Source organism: Pterocles gutturalis, unplaced genomic scaffold (genome assembly GCF_000699245.1).
Source record: "Pterocles gutturalis isolate BGI_N339 unplaced genomic scaffold, ASM69924v1 scaffold17299, whole genome shotgun sequence".
In the NCBI taxonomy this organism is placed as follows: Eukaryota; Metazoa; Chordata; class Aves; order Pterocliformes; family Pteroclidae; genus Pterocles; species Pterocles gutturalis.
Window position 1 is genome coordinate 21,398 of NW_010128548.1, and position 13,881 is coordinate 35,278.

The window sequence follows — 13,881 nt, forward strand, 5'->3', positions numbered from 1 at the left end:
AAAAAGCCAGCCCTCCTCTGGATGCCCTCCCAGCAAGGAGGGATGTATCCTGCTGATTTCCAGTCCCGGTGGAGAACTTGCAAACTCTGGCCTCTTAAAACCCAGGGAGAGAGCAACTTCTGTTTCTTTTTAAAGTCAACTGCTTAAAAACAAAGCAAAAAAAAAAGGGAAGGAAAACAGCACAAAGAAAAAAAAAAACAACCAAAAACAGCAAAGGAGACGTGGACAAACATCACCGCAGGAGCTAGATGGCAAAATCCTCATGGTCCTGTGGGCTGAAGGCAGCTGCCCGCAGCATGTCCAAGGAGTTGACGAGGATCAAAGTGCCGGTGAGATGCTTCCAGCGCTTGGTGATGGGATTCTTCATCTTATCCAGCCCAGTGTGCAGCTCCTGGATCACGTCCCGGTAGCTGTCACCCATCTGGTTGCTCCAGGTGAGAAGGAAATCGTAGGCTGGCTTCCACATGGCCTGCGGTGATGGGGCAGAGGGGATCAGAGCTGGGCTGGATGGCCAACGAGCAAGTGACGCCATCCCCAACACAGAATGAGCACATTCCCAGGGAAATACACCCCCAAAATCTCCCCAGCACACCCAAATCTCTTTTAGCCCCCAAAGGTGCTCCAGAAGAACATGCTCTGGAGGTATCTGCAACCCTAGGAGACAGGGAGACCAAGCCCCATGGAGACCAAGACCCATCTGCTCTCACCTCGCTGTCCACCGCCCCTGTCTTGTCCCGGTGTGGGGCCTCGTACGCATCCATCTGCTGTTTGGAGACCTTAGCCAGCTTCTCAGCGAGTTCCCTCCAGCGCTGGGCGACCTCCACGGCGGTGGTGAGCAGCACAAAGTCCTGGATGAGGCGAATGACCAGCCCCTGGCAGTCCATTTTCAGCAGGGCCTGAAGGACGATGGGGAAAACCGAACCAGCGAGTCAGGGCAGGCAGGAGATGGCACACGACCCAGGGGACCATGCAGGGAAGTCCCACAAGAAGCCACCCCAAAAATCCTCCCATCCCCTTTTCTAGTGGCTGGCTGAATTAGGCCACCAGGCTCGACAGAAGAGTAATCTGGTTAATTAAAGGAAGCACCCTACTGTTGGCCCAGGCTGGCTTTATTCTCTAGGCAACCTCTCAAGATGTCCAGGTGCCACCATAAGCAGTTTAGAGCATCCCAGGGGCTGAGAACAGATGCTTTTAATCAAGGCAACTAATCCTTGCTGCTCACCTCCCCGAGCCTGGAGGAGCACCGTCCTTCAGCACGGGTGGGACATTTTGGGACAAGACCTGGCCATCAGCCTCGGGAGGAGATGGGCTGCGGCGAGAGCTGGGCAAACGGCCAGCTGGCAGCACTGCAGGAGCATTGCTTGGCTTGAGATGTTCTCGCCCCTCTGCCTTCCCGTGCCGGAGCAGAAACCATCTCCTCCTGCATCATTTATTGACCTTAAAAGCTGAGATTTTCTGCACGTGGTTTGGAAGAAGTGAGGAAGAGGAACTGCAGCAGTGATGGTTTTCTAGCTAGTGATAACATAGCCAGGAAAAAAAAAAAAAAAGACGGAGCAGTATTAGCTCTGTCTTTATGGACCAAATCCCGGTAACATCTGCTCAGAGCAGAAAGCAAGCTGCAATAGGGAAAAGCCCACGATGCAGCCCAGGAGAGAAAGGGTTTAAATGGCAATTATCAGAGGACAGGATCTGACCAACAAAATCAACATCCCGGGCTCCCCCATCCTCTGCCCGAGCCCATGGACTGCAAGAGCCTTCAGCAGCAGCCCCAGGTCCTGGACAATCCCACCTCCAACCTCACATGGCTACAGAAAGGCTGTTTACATTACGAAATGGGCATATCTCCTTTTTTAAAACATGGAAACCAAGCAAAGAAACCCCAGATGATGCCTTGGGCGATCATTTGCCAAGTACCCTCTTGTTTCCCCCCAGCCAGCTCCAGAGCCGTGGCACCAGCAGCCTTGGGATGGTGGCTCCAGGATGGGTGAACACTGAGGGGTCAGTGTTTCAAAGGGGGTCCCACTTCCATAAAGGCAAACCACAGCTGGGGGATGAAGGGGACAGCCCCCCGAAGGATGCTGAACACCAGCGAGCACCCATGGGACCATACTGGCCTGTGTCCCCAGCGGGAATGTCACCCACACCTTCACAAAAGCAGGGGCTGGTTATCGCAGAAACCACGGATGGCATGGTCCATCCGCGGGCAGAATCCACCCGCTTTCTGCCACCATGGGTCCCGACATCCTCTCCTGGCACGGGGGGTCTGGGCAAACCCCAGCTGGGGTGGCTCAGGAGCAGAAGGGTTAACTCTTGGCATAGGCAGTTTCATGGGGACAGCTGGGGGAAGATGGGAACATGGAAAGTACTTCAGCAATTTGCAAAGCAAATGCATGTTGATTTTTTTTTTTCCTCCCTTATCTGTTTCCAGCTTAAAGCTGGGCTCAATCTCATCACAGCTGCAGCCCAGCATTGGTTTGCTCCTCCAGAGTGCTTGCACTGGTTTCCTGTGCTAGAAGTAATGAAACCTCTTGTTAGGCAAGCAAGGAAAATACATTTAAATGAGTATTAATACATTTTTTTGTTTAAAAGAGCATGAAGCAGCATTTAGATCTCACACCTGTGCCCTAACCACCTCCTCTCCAGCCACGCTACCTCAACCCCCCCTCTGCAGGTGGAGGATCCAGATGCTCCTAAGGAAGAGCAGATTTAGCATCTTCAAACCTGCAGCTCCAGGCAGCTCCATCACCTAGGTGCAAACCCCAGAGCAGCTGGTATTTAGCAATGCAGGCTGAATGAGCTGCTCTCAGCTCTCGCTGGAGGCTGAGCAGGTCCAAGGCAGCAGAGGAGGCCACCAGGAGCAAACTGCGCCACAGGGGTTAAGAAGGATAGAGCTGCAGGAGGCAGATTCTCCTATTCCTTCTGCTGCTCAATGTAAACAAGAAAATGGCATCAAGTAAAGCAGCTGGGAGGCAATGTAACCGAGAACTGTACAATTGCTTGAAGCAACAGCTTTGGAAGAGATCAATTGTGCCTTGCACCGCAGCACGTTAACTCTGAAACCTACTGACGGCCACAGAAACACCTTTTTCCTGCACTTTGCCCCTGGGTGATGGGAGATGGGCTGCAAGAAGGACACCCAGCCACTAAGGTCAGAGCCAAAGAGGGAATATCAGTTTTAACAGCGACACTTTTTTTGTCCTGGGCACAACTCATTCCCTCCACCACAAAAATCCATGAAACGTAGGCACGGGGCTCTGCTGGGAGCCCTGACTGCCCGGCCAGGATTAGCTGGGCTTGCAGCAGACTTAATCCTCCAGCAGGCGCTTTTGGGATTACGCGACAATTTCTTTCCATCCTCCTCCCTCGCCCTGGCCAAACCTCCCCAGGTGGCTGGGTATGCACAGCGTGTCACCAGCCTTCGGAACCCGGCTGTGCTCCCTGCTGGGGCGTGAGTGGGGGCCGCGGGGCGGTGCCTTGCCAAAGCATTTATTGCCCTCGGAGTGGCTCTGAGCCTGCTCCTCCAGAAGAGTGAGCAAAGGAGGTGGTTTGATATTCAAATCCCAGTTCAAAGTGGGTGCAGAAGCGCCTCTACTTAAAAGGCATCCCGGGGAGGCTGCATTTGCATCCCGGCTCTGAAATACAGAATCCCATTTCCCATCCTCTAATGATGGAAACCAGCATGAGGAAGAAGCCAAGCGAAGTCAGGAGGAAGAGACAACCCCAAAAACCACCCACAGATGCACGGCCACCCCTGCCCATGCCCATCACCGCAACCTTCACAGTCCGCTCCCACCTCTGCGAGCCTCCAGCCCTCCTCCCTGCACAAACACGCAGCCCCTGAGGGTCCAGCCCTGACCCCCACATGCTCCAAAAGAGCCATCTGAGCTCAGGGGGGTAGGATGCCTTGTTTCTTCCCCATCTTTGGCCAAACTAAAAGCAGCAAAAATCTTTCCTCCCTTGCCCCAGGAGTGGAAAGCATCGCCGAGTTCACGCGTGCCCACCAAGCACAGCGCAGGACCCACAAGGAAGCTGTTATGGAAATGGACTTCTTAAATTATTTTTTTTTAAATAGCATTTAAATTGGAAAGCAGCCCAGGAGGTCCAAGTGTTATCACCCATTAGTCACACCCCGAAATGTCGGTAGGGTGTTTGGCAGGGGAGGCGGCGATGCGGTTGCCGTGCTGCAGCTCTCACCTGGCTCCTGTGCTCACAGCCACAGGACCTCCCCAAAGCACCGGGAGAAAGGTGTCATTCCGGAAAAAGTGATGCCAAGCGCCATCAGCCAAACGCAATCACAAACGGCTTTTTTTTTTTTTCCTACAAGAGCAAAATCGCACAGGAGCAAGAGCACAGGGTTAATGCAGCTGCTGCGCTGGCGATGGAAAGGTGGTAAAGATTTCCTGACAGCTCCAGAAAATAAAAGTGGGATGTCTTGTACTGCCTGCAGAGCAAGAAGCCTGAGAACACAAGAGCTAAAAGGCGTTAGAGGCATTTCTGCAGCTCGCTGTTAGTTGATGGGGCCCAGGGCAAGACTGGAGGAAAAAAAAAATGTTCCTTCAAGAAAAAGGTCCCTTCCAACCCATTCTATGATCTATGATTGCTTTGGGCTGGAGGAGCAGGAGGGACACCAAGGTGAGCATCCTTGGGCTGGCGTGCTCCAGGTGTGCCTGCACAAGGTCCAAGCAGGGGACACCCGGCTCTGCAGGACATCAAGGACTGGGTAAGCCCACCAGCAGCTCTTTGGGGTCTGTGGGCACCAGGGACAAACAGTAGCTTTTGGCAGAAGATATCTGCGGTCAGAACAAATAATAGAAAAAAAAAATGGGGAGGGTGAAAAAACTCCACCATCTTCTTCTGCATGATCTTTTGAAGTGGCCTGAAGAAAGCTCTGTGCTGACATACCCAGCGGCATTCCCAGCAGACCCATGTTTTTCCCAACAGCAGCATCTGTTGGGAAGGATTATACACACAAAGCTCTCTAAAAACACTGTCCTGAAAATCCAGAGAGAGAAAGACCTGGGATGAGACACGGCCTAAGCCCAGCTCCCAAGGACCAGGCAGCACAGCCACTGCATGGCCAGGTACTGGTGGCCCAGCTGCAGGGAGGTCTCCCTGCATCCTTGTCCAGTGTTTTTTAGCAAGAGCATCTGGGTGCTGCCTGCTCCCCATGGGCGGAGAGGAGGGAGGGAAGAGGTAGGTTTCTTTTTCTGATGTGATGACTAACTTCTGAGCAACATTTCCCCAGTTACCTCCACGCACCGCTGCTAATGGTAGGTTAGAAAAATAATAATTAAGTGGAGATTACTTATTAACTAGTCCCCACGACTGGGCTTTTCCATGCTTGGCTGCTGGTGCACGGCTCTCCCACTGTGATTTTGTGTCCTCAACACTGCAGTCGGATAAGCCTGCTTACTGCTTCTCCCTTCACAGCCCCTTTGAGACGAAGACAACCAACTTTGAGATGAAACAGCCAGATCAGAGCTAATTCAACCATTCTTCTTGCCAGCAGACACCATAAAGTGAGTCCATTTCTTACAAATAAAACCAGATTTAAACATAATAAAATACATTACTGCTCCATTATCATCCCCTGAAACATCTATAATTTTTTTTAAAAAAAAAAAAAAACAGGCTCAGTCTAATTTCTCTGTAAGCCAAGGAGGATTTGACAGCAGCAAGGGTTTAGAAGAAGTATCGTCTCCCACCAGGAAGGGAGCTCATCCTTTATCGACAGGCTCAGACTCACAAGGAATGGGAAACAGAGCCAACGCGCAGGATTAGCCGCCATCAAAGGAGGAAAATAAAACCTGCTCTGGGACTCTGCACTCTGAGCATCCTTTGGGGAGTGGGAAGTTTGCCTGCAGCTCACAGCCCTCCCCTTGAGTTAGCTGCTCCCCGAGTATCCCAGAGCACCTTATCTTTCCTTTTGTTTCCCCACTGAGGTCTGGCATGGATTTTCCATGACCTACAGACTGTCTGGGACCCCTGGAGACAATGGGAATAGATAAAAGAAAGGCTTACAGGTTTGCAAAGCAGTCAGGCCAACAGCACAAAGCCCCTGGAAGCATCCAGCAAGAGGAGCACAGATTGCATCCCATCGCTCATCCCATCCCAATCCCAGATTTCATCCCATCGCTCACCAACGCTAAAGACTAAAGAAGCAAACCCTTCCTTGGGGGAACCACAGGGCCAGTGGCCAACCTTGGCTACCACGGTGGGTACCTCCCCTTCCTGGATGGCCCCAGAAAGGACAGAGACAACTGCGTATGATGGGCAGAAGAGCCCCTCAACAGAAGCAGAGCTGGTGGCATGACCCAACATCTGCATTTTACCAAAAGCCAAAGATGCCCCACGGGCCACAAAGCGGTACCCAGGCACAAGGAACTCACTGGAAAATATTCCCATGGATAATGAAGGGTTCTGTACTCTTTATAACATACTCAATCCTCAAATTTCCCTCTTCTTATTAAAGGGAGTTTGGGAAATGAAATACTTAAATATTCTTTACCCCGGCTGCCTACACATAATTTCATTTTGCATGCTGCTGCCCACACCCATCATTGCCAAGCAAAGCTCTTGCTATTCCTTAATTCAATTGGCATTTTAAGCTACACGACTGGCCCTGAGTTATCCTGCTTCTGCGGGAGAGACTGTTAAGAGGCAAGAGCTGCAAATCTCTTCCAGACATTTCGTCCTGTATTTTCTTTGGCTCACTTCCAACGAAATGCTGGAAATTATCACCAAGGTGATTTCTCGTAAGAGACTTCCTAAAGGCATCCTAGAAATACTTGAAGGCTGCACTTCCCCAAACAAACACATTTTGGGACAGAAGCAAGCCACTCATTCCAATTTGCAAACATCAACCCCAGTAGGATGTAAAGCATCCCAGCTCAGAGGAGCCCTGGGTTTAGCTGCCACTCAAAGAGAGATGGGGCAGACACAACCTGACACCAATCTAGAGGAGTTTGAGGTGGTTTCATGAAGGCAATGGTGTAGCGGTATTCTTCACAGCAGCTGTAGAACCCCTCTCCAGCACGCTTGGACACACCCAGGGATGCAAAAGTACGTGACCCTCATGAGAGGTGGCTCACCTACCCAGCTCCGTATAGGAAAAGCTTTTGCATTTCTTGCCCTTTTCCCAGTTTTCCATCAGTATTGCCTTCCACAATGCATGCTTTGATGCTGGGGTTGAGGAGACCAGCAGCTCTTGGGTAACTCATCAAAGCGTGCACCATCGAAGGCTGAAACGTAAATACCCAGCAGCAGGGACCAGTGGGGTGCTATGAAAGCACCAGACCAAAAACCCCTTGATCTTGAGGGGCTTCAGAGGAGCCATTTTCAAAGGAAGCCTGTTGGCTGCCCTCACAGCACATACCTATGGCGTTTCATCCAGAATGTCCCTTATTTATGGCCATGATCCCACTAAACCGGGAGCCCACCAGCGTGTACAACCGCAGGGCTGAACTTCCACCTGGCTGCGCCAAGCAGCCTGCAGAAGACCTTAAAGATGGACTTCCTTGTCTACAGACCCACCACCCTCATCGCTCTGCACGGCAGGGCATTCAGACCCCCTCATCAAGACCTCGGACTCACCGTCATCAGCTCCTTCTGGAAAGATTTCCTCTCCTTGTTCTCAGTGTTGTTGCAGTCTTCCTTCAGCTTCTCCAAGACGGAGGCCACTCGCTCCGGCTCACTGTCCAACTCCGCTCGGCAGAAAAACGTGAGTGGCAAGTTCAAGTACCCCAGCGCATCAGCGAAGGACCGCCAGCTGCTGAGGTTCTCCATGAGCAGAGTCCTCACGGAGGCATAGATGTAGGTCAGGAACTTGCAGGGCCTCAGGATCTGCTCAAGCAACAGGCTGGTGGTGAGATCTGGCCCAGAGAAGTAGCTGGGCTTGACCTTCCCAACCACCAGCACGTTTTTGGTGTGCACAAGGCCTATTTTCCCCTGGTAGTAGCCAATATACCACTCCTTGGTCCACAGCTGCCCTTTCAACCTGATCTTCTCCTCACTGAGGAGGGCTATGATGTCTCCTTTCTTGTACTCCAGCAAATAGTGGTTCTTGCTTTGCCTCACCACCGTCTTCAGCAGCTTTCCGTACTTCAAGCTCAACACCGGCCGGTCCTGAAAAACTGGATACTTGGTGGTGGCGGCCAGAGGTGAAAGGATGATCTTTCCGACCTCGTTCTTCTTCAGGAACCGCCTCTGCCCCGTGGGTTTGATGGCGCTTTTTGGAGGCGGCTGCGGCGTCTGGACGCAGAATTGGGTCAAAATGGCATCCTTGTCATCCTTGACCTGTATCCTTAGCGTGAAGTCCGAGAGCTCGTTGGGGTCGTGGGACGCAATGGGGAAGGTAAGGCGGCTGACCTTGCCCAGCTTCATCTGGAAGCCCCGCACAATTTTGGCTTGCTCGCTAGCTTTCACCTCGTAGTTGGTCATGTTGGAGAACATGCAGAGCTTGAGGTCCTGAGGCCGGGACAGAGCAAACTGATGCTTTCCCCAGAGCTGGAGGGCAACAGGAGCAGGGCTGTACGACTGCCTTGTGACCTCGTTCACCAGGAGAGTCTTGGGTGCGCACTCGTGCCCAAACAAGGCCACAACAGTTTTAAAAGAAGGGTGAATGTGTTTTGGGCCATAGACGCCAACCGTGATCTTTTTGCTGATGTAATCCCACACGGTGTAAGGGTAGAGGATGTTCTGCCCCTGGGCTACGGCCGCGATGTACATGCAAGGCTCCAGGTTCTCCAGCTGCACCTGGATTGTGTCCCCGTACGAATAGCTCAGCTGCATCGGCACGTACGGCCCCTCCTTCATGTCGCTCCGCAGGCACTGCAGCCCCACCACACTCTTGCTCATGATGTCATTCTTCACCTCCGCCGACACCTTCATCTCCAGAATGATGAAGGTTTTCACCTCCATATTGCTGAGTTTGATCTGCAGGACCGGGCTGATGGTGCTGCACTTGTCGCTGTTGAGCTCCAGCGGTGGATCCAGCATGGCTTTCATGGAGATCTGCTGCGTTTCCCCAGGGCACACATGGCCCTCTGGCACGTGGATGCTGATGTTGGTGTCTGGAAGCTGAACGGCTCCGCCAGAGCTATCCAGCTTGCAGACAATGTTGGTCTCCACTGGTTGCGTCTGACCCCAGCCAGGATTTTGACCAAGAAAATCCAAGTCATGGCAAGACCGAGCCAGCTTCCTGTGGTTCAGCCACGCTGTCCTAAAATCTTCTCGGCTCTGGAACTGCTCAGGGGTGGGAGACTTCAAACCACTGAAGAAACCCGAGGATGCCGGAGCATCTGACTTGGCCTGAAGAACGGACAGTTCAGACAAACTGTAGGAGCGTTTACTCCTGAAGAAGGGATTGTCCCTTTTCACAGGCTGCTCCAGATCCAGCCTGTTCGTGGATGGAAACTCATCGAAAATGTTACCCAGGCTGCTATTAGCGGCCGAACTGGAAACAGTTGAAGGAGGAGCCCCCGTGTCAAAGAGCAGCAAGTCAACGGCAACATTGGAGTTGGACTCTTTGTCCAAGCTGGGCACTGTTTGTAAATTCCTGTTCAGAAATGGGTTTGTCTGGACTCCATTCAAGAACGGGTTGTTGTTGTAGGTTTTTGCAGAGTTTCTTTTCCCATCGGTCCATTCTCCAAGCAGGTCTAACTCCTTGACCCCCTCGTCGGGGCTCTCCAGCAGATTGTCTATCATCCCACTGTCCGTTAAGGAGGAGTTGCGGTAGTTCACAGGCTGGACGTAGGAGGAAGGGATGTAACCCATCTCCGTGGTGTTGTGAGCATACCACCACTCGCCTCCTGATGTGTCTAAGACATAGAGGTGGTCCCCCTTGGAGAACTTCAAAGTGGTGAAATTGGTCGGACAGTAATCTTTGATTGCTATTACTTCCTTTGCATTTCCAAAGGACATGGGATTGTCAACCAGCAAGGCACTAGGAGAAGGCACTGCAAAGCCAAGAAGAAAACAGCACTGTAAGCAATCCACAAGAGAGTCAGAACTTATTTGTAATAATTTCTTTCAGGTCAACAATCCATGCTACTTTTTTTTTTTTCCTCCCCAAAATTTTTTAAACAAAATTTCTCCCTCTCCTACTTCTGACACATCCACATTCCTCTTCCCCAAAGGGTTCATGATCTAAAGGGATGGGCATCAACACGGCTGGGAAAAGTGGTGGGAGCTGAGACAGGAGAAGCAGCAACTTGTTATCCTCTCAATGCAGCCAAGTGCCTCAGCACCAAGCCTCCCCCTCAACATAGGGAGCCTGCAGCTGCTCCCATACGAGCCACCAGCGTCCCACAGCCTTGCTCAACACCTTGATGAACAACACATGAGAAGACACGTTGGATGGAGTTTGGAGGGAGCTGGAGTCGCTTATCAGCTCTCCTTCTCACCTGGCGCAGTGGGATCTAAGCTCCCACAGGCACATACTAGAATGGCAGGCACCCCCTTAAATGCTCACGCTTAAAATTCCAGATGTTAATTAGGGGTGGTTCTCAATGATCGTTAAGTGGGAAGAGCCATGATCCTACCAGTGTGCTCAGGGGTATCTCAAGGTCTTTGGCCAGCAGCTCTTTAGCCCTTCCATGGCACGCTCCATGCAAACAGCTATCCATGCTGCTGCTGGTGGATGCCTCCTCTTCAGAGAGATTAGGAGACAACCCAAGGTAACACAAACCCAAGATAACTTGCAGCACAGGCTGAAAATGCTCTCGCTCTGCTGTAACCCCTCTCCTGCACGTGTGAAACACATTTTAGCGTAACAAACAACTAAGGGCACATCATACTCCTACTTTTTCATGTCACACCAGCCAAGAAACCCCAAGCATCTCACTCCTTTTACGTAGCACCCATATTCCAAAGCTCCTCAACAGAAATTAACTCAATTTCTAAAGAAGGTCGTGTTGTTTGAACCTTCGGAAAGAAGGACAGCATTGCCCTCCTGCAGTGCTGTTATGGTCCCAGCAGCTGCTCCAATGTCCTCTTCTGCAGCATCACCCTATTTATTGGTTTTGCTCTCACTTTTAGGATCTATTTCTGTAAAAAGCACGAGAAACGAGCTGCAGATGATGTTACATCAACGTTCAAATGTGCATTATCTCACTAGACAGACCCGAGAAAACAAGGAGAGCTGGATCTTCACCAAAACGGAGCTGTAGGAGAACCGGGCAGCACCAGCTTCAATGGGCTCGAGAGGTCTTTGGAGGGAAAAGGGGGATTTAAGAACCACATGAAGCTCCTAAAATCCTGGAGATGAAGGGATAGCAGATCAGACCATGCACCCCTGTAGTCACTAGCTTCTCAAACACAGGAAGTACAAGGCAAGGGAAGACATAAGCAAGTAAAGAAAAGTCTTGAAATATATGCTAGGGATCAAATATTAAGAAGAGAAGAGTTTGCACACACCCTAAACAATCCATCATGAATCCACTGCCTCCGCCAGCAGTTAGGGAAAGTCACAAGGACATTTATTCAGCATTAAAACTATATATAAACTCCGTACTGAAACTATTTTGCCACCCTGGTAGGAAGCCACCGTTAACCCAGCGCTGCAGCCAGAGCCATCTGCAGGACAGGGCATTTTCAGTCTCCCCATCCCTTCAGATCCGACAGGCGAGTGGCTGTCCCCCCGTGTCCCCCCACTGCTGCGCATGCAGCCAGGGTTAACAGGGATGTGCTGAAACCAGCAAACCCCTTGGAGAACACGAGTAATACCTATTCTTGCATTAAAAACAATCTAATTTGCAGCGAGAGCGTTTGATGTTCGGGTTTCTTCTTGCTACGCCTGCAAAAGCAAATCACTTTTGTGCGTGGTTATTTTTAAAGACCCTCGGCACGTACGAACTTCCACCTGGGAGTTATTTCTCGGGATCCGTTTCTGCCAGGGGAACAGTAATTCCTCCCCCCCCCTCACCTGAACGTGGCTGGGTAAGGTAAATAAAGCTGGAAAAAAAAAAAAGTGATAAAAGGAAGAAAAAAGGATTATTCAAGCAACCTGCAAGCTCCCAGTTCTGGGTAAGGAGAAAATAAACCCTTGCAAGCAGTTTATTGCTGTCACCTCTCTTGGATGCTGCATCTCTTGTTGCCCGGTCCGTGCACCGGTAGATGCACCCATCAGTGCTTGCCGCTTGTCCCCATGAGCTGCCATCTGCTAATTACCAACCAACCCCCTCCTGGACCCCAGGGGTGAGAGGATGCACCCCAAGTGAGGAGGGGGCATCGTCTCCACCCATCCCATGCATGTGCCCACCCGTCCCTCCCTCCACACCTTTGACGTCGCAGAGGCTGGTGTCAGCGAAGCCCTCTCCGAGGTCGATGAGCGTCCCCTCCGACTTGCACCGCGGCAGACCGCCCGAGTTGGCCGCCCGGATCCTCTGCGCCGCCATCTCCAGCCTGCCGCCCCCACCGCTCCCGGGGAGCACTAGGTGGTCATGGTCTCTCCGGGTGCACAGCCAGTTACGGGCACCCCGGTGTCACCTTGGGGAACCAGCCTGGAGGAGAGAAATGAACCCCAGCATGTTAGCAAAGGCTCCAGGTCCCACCACCACGCCACCCCCGTGCCGGCAATGCTCTCCCCAGGAACACATCAACCCTGCAGCCACGCTACAGGAGAACATCCTCACGTTCTCCTTAACGCATTGTGAAAGGAACCTGGGTGCTCCTAATGAGCACAGCACTGCCTACAACCCCCCGAGGGCTTTGAGCAGCAAGGACAGCCTGGTCTTGCACGATGCTACTGCTGACCCCCCTGTACAAAGCGTCCCTCTTGACTTTTAAGAGTTATCTGGGGATATGTTGCTCCCAGGCTCATAAATTAATCCTTCTCCCCGTTTCGTAAGAGCTTTCAGGGCATTTGCGCGTTGCTGTAATATGTATTTATAAGACCATCACATGCTCAGATGCCCAGGGCAGTGGTTAGTGAGCATGGAGGACCCATGGGACCGGGCTTTCTGCACGTTCAGCTGGGTCATCACTGTCTCCCACCGCAGCACCGGGATCTCCCAGGATGGGGACTGGCTCTGCCTGCTTGCTCCCTGCATCCCTCCCCTCATCCAGCAGAGGAGAAAAGTTTCCAAAAGGAAAAATAAAAATAAAGGGTTTTTTCTTCCTTTTTTTTTTTTTTTTTTTTTCCCCAGAAACACTTGCAAAACCACTTCCAGAAACCCCGTGGAAGAGCAGCTGCACTGCTGCCCTCAGAACATGCCAGTGCTTCAACCACCAACAGAGCGGCTGATGCAAGCGCTGGTAAGACCTCCTCTGGTATCACCCGTGTCCTCTGGAGCCTGGAGGATGGCCAGCAAGGCCAGGAGCACACCAGCGAGCAGGCAAGCTAAACGCAAGGCAGAGCCTAAGCCAGGCTTTGCTCCTCCAGGTTTGCACCAGGGAGTAGGGATGCAGTCTGACGTACCTGGCATCATCCTGGTAGATGCAAATCCTGCAGACATCCCTCCATCCTACTCCCTACAAACCTGCTGCAAGATTCCATCCTGCCTACAAAGCACCAACAGCTCTTTAAAAATAAAGCCCAGGGCAATTAAAAGTTATATCCAAATCCCCTGCTCGAGTTCAGCAACCCAAAGGGCTTTTCATCCACTTCTAACACTGCTTCTCCTTGCTCCTCCTCCCATGCAATTTTCTCTTCCCACCCCCTCTCTGCTTGAAAAAAAAAATCAGATCAAGAAGAAAATAACCCCCAGCCCCCAATATTCCTTGGGTGGGAATACGGAGCCGATAGAACCGTGAAGACTAGCGGCGTGTTTGGCCGAGGAGGAGCAGCAAGCCCTGAAGGATTCGGTGCCCTTTTCTGGAACGCAATAAGAGGAAATGTGCAGGGTAGAGCCTGAGCAGGAGATACTCCAGCCTGTCTGAAAT

At 51.7% G+C, this 13,881-nt stretch overlaps 1 protein-coding gene across 1 annotated transcript; it reads right to left on the reverse strand.

Annotated features, from left to right (window-relative positions):
- Positions 1-244: 244 nt before the first annotated feature.
- On the reverse strand, positions 245-12,395 carry SH3BP4 (SH3-domain binding protein 4). Its single transcript, XM_010079670.1, has 4 exons — positions 12,278-12,395; positions 7,594-9,956; positions 708-896; positions 245-469 (listed from the first exon to the last, which is right to left on the reverse strand). Exons 1-4 carry the CDS (start codon positions 12,393-12,395, stop codon positions 245-247), a joined length of 2,895 nt encoding a protein of 964 aa, XP_010077972.1.
- Between the last annotated feature and the right edge of the window lie 1,486 nt (positions 12,396-13,881).

Bases quoted from the DNA above. Each gene is read 5' to 3' on its own strand.
- SH3BP4 (XM_010079670.1), bottom strand. From the start codon at position 12,395: ATGGCGGCGCAGAGGATCCGGGCGGCCAACTCGGGCGGTCTGCCGCGG. The intron at 9,957-12,277 runs GTGTGGAGGGAG...TTGGCTTTGCAG, and splicing joins CAGCCTCTGCGACGTCAAAG to TGCCTTCTCCTAGTGCCTTG. The intron at 897-7,593 runs GTGAGTCCGAGG...ATCGTCCTTCAG, and splicing joins TCCAGAAGGAGCTGATGACG to GCCCTGCTGAAAATGGACTG.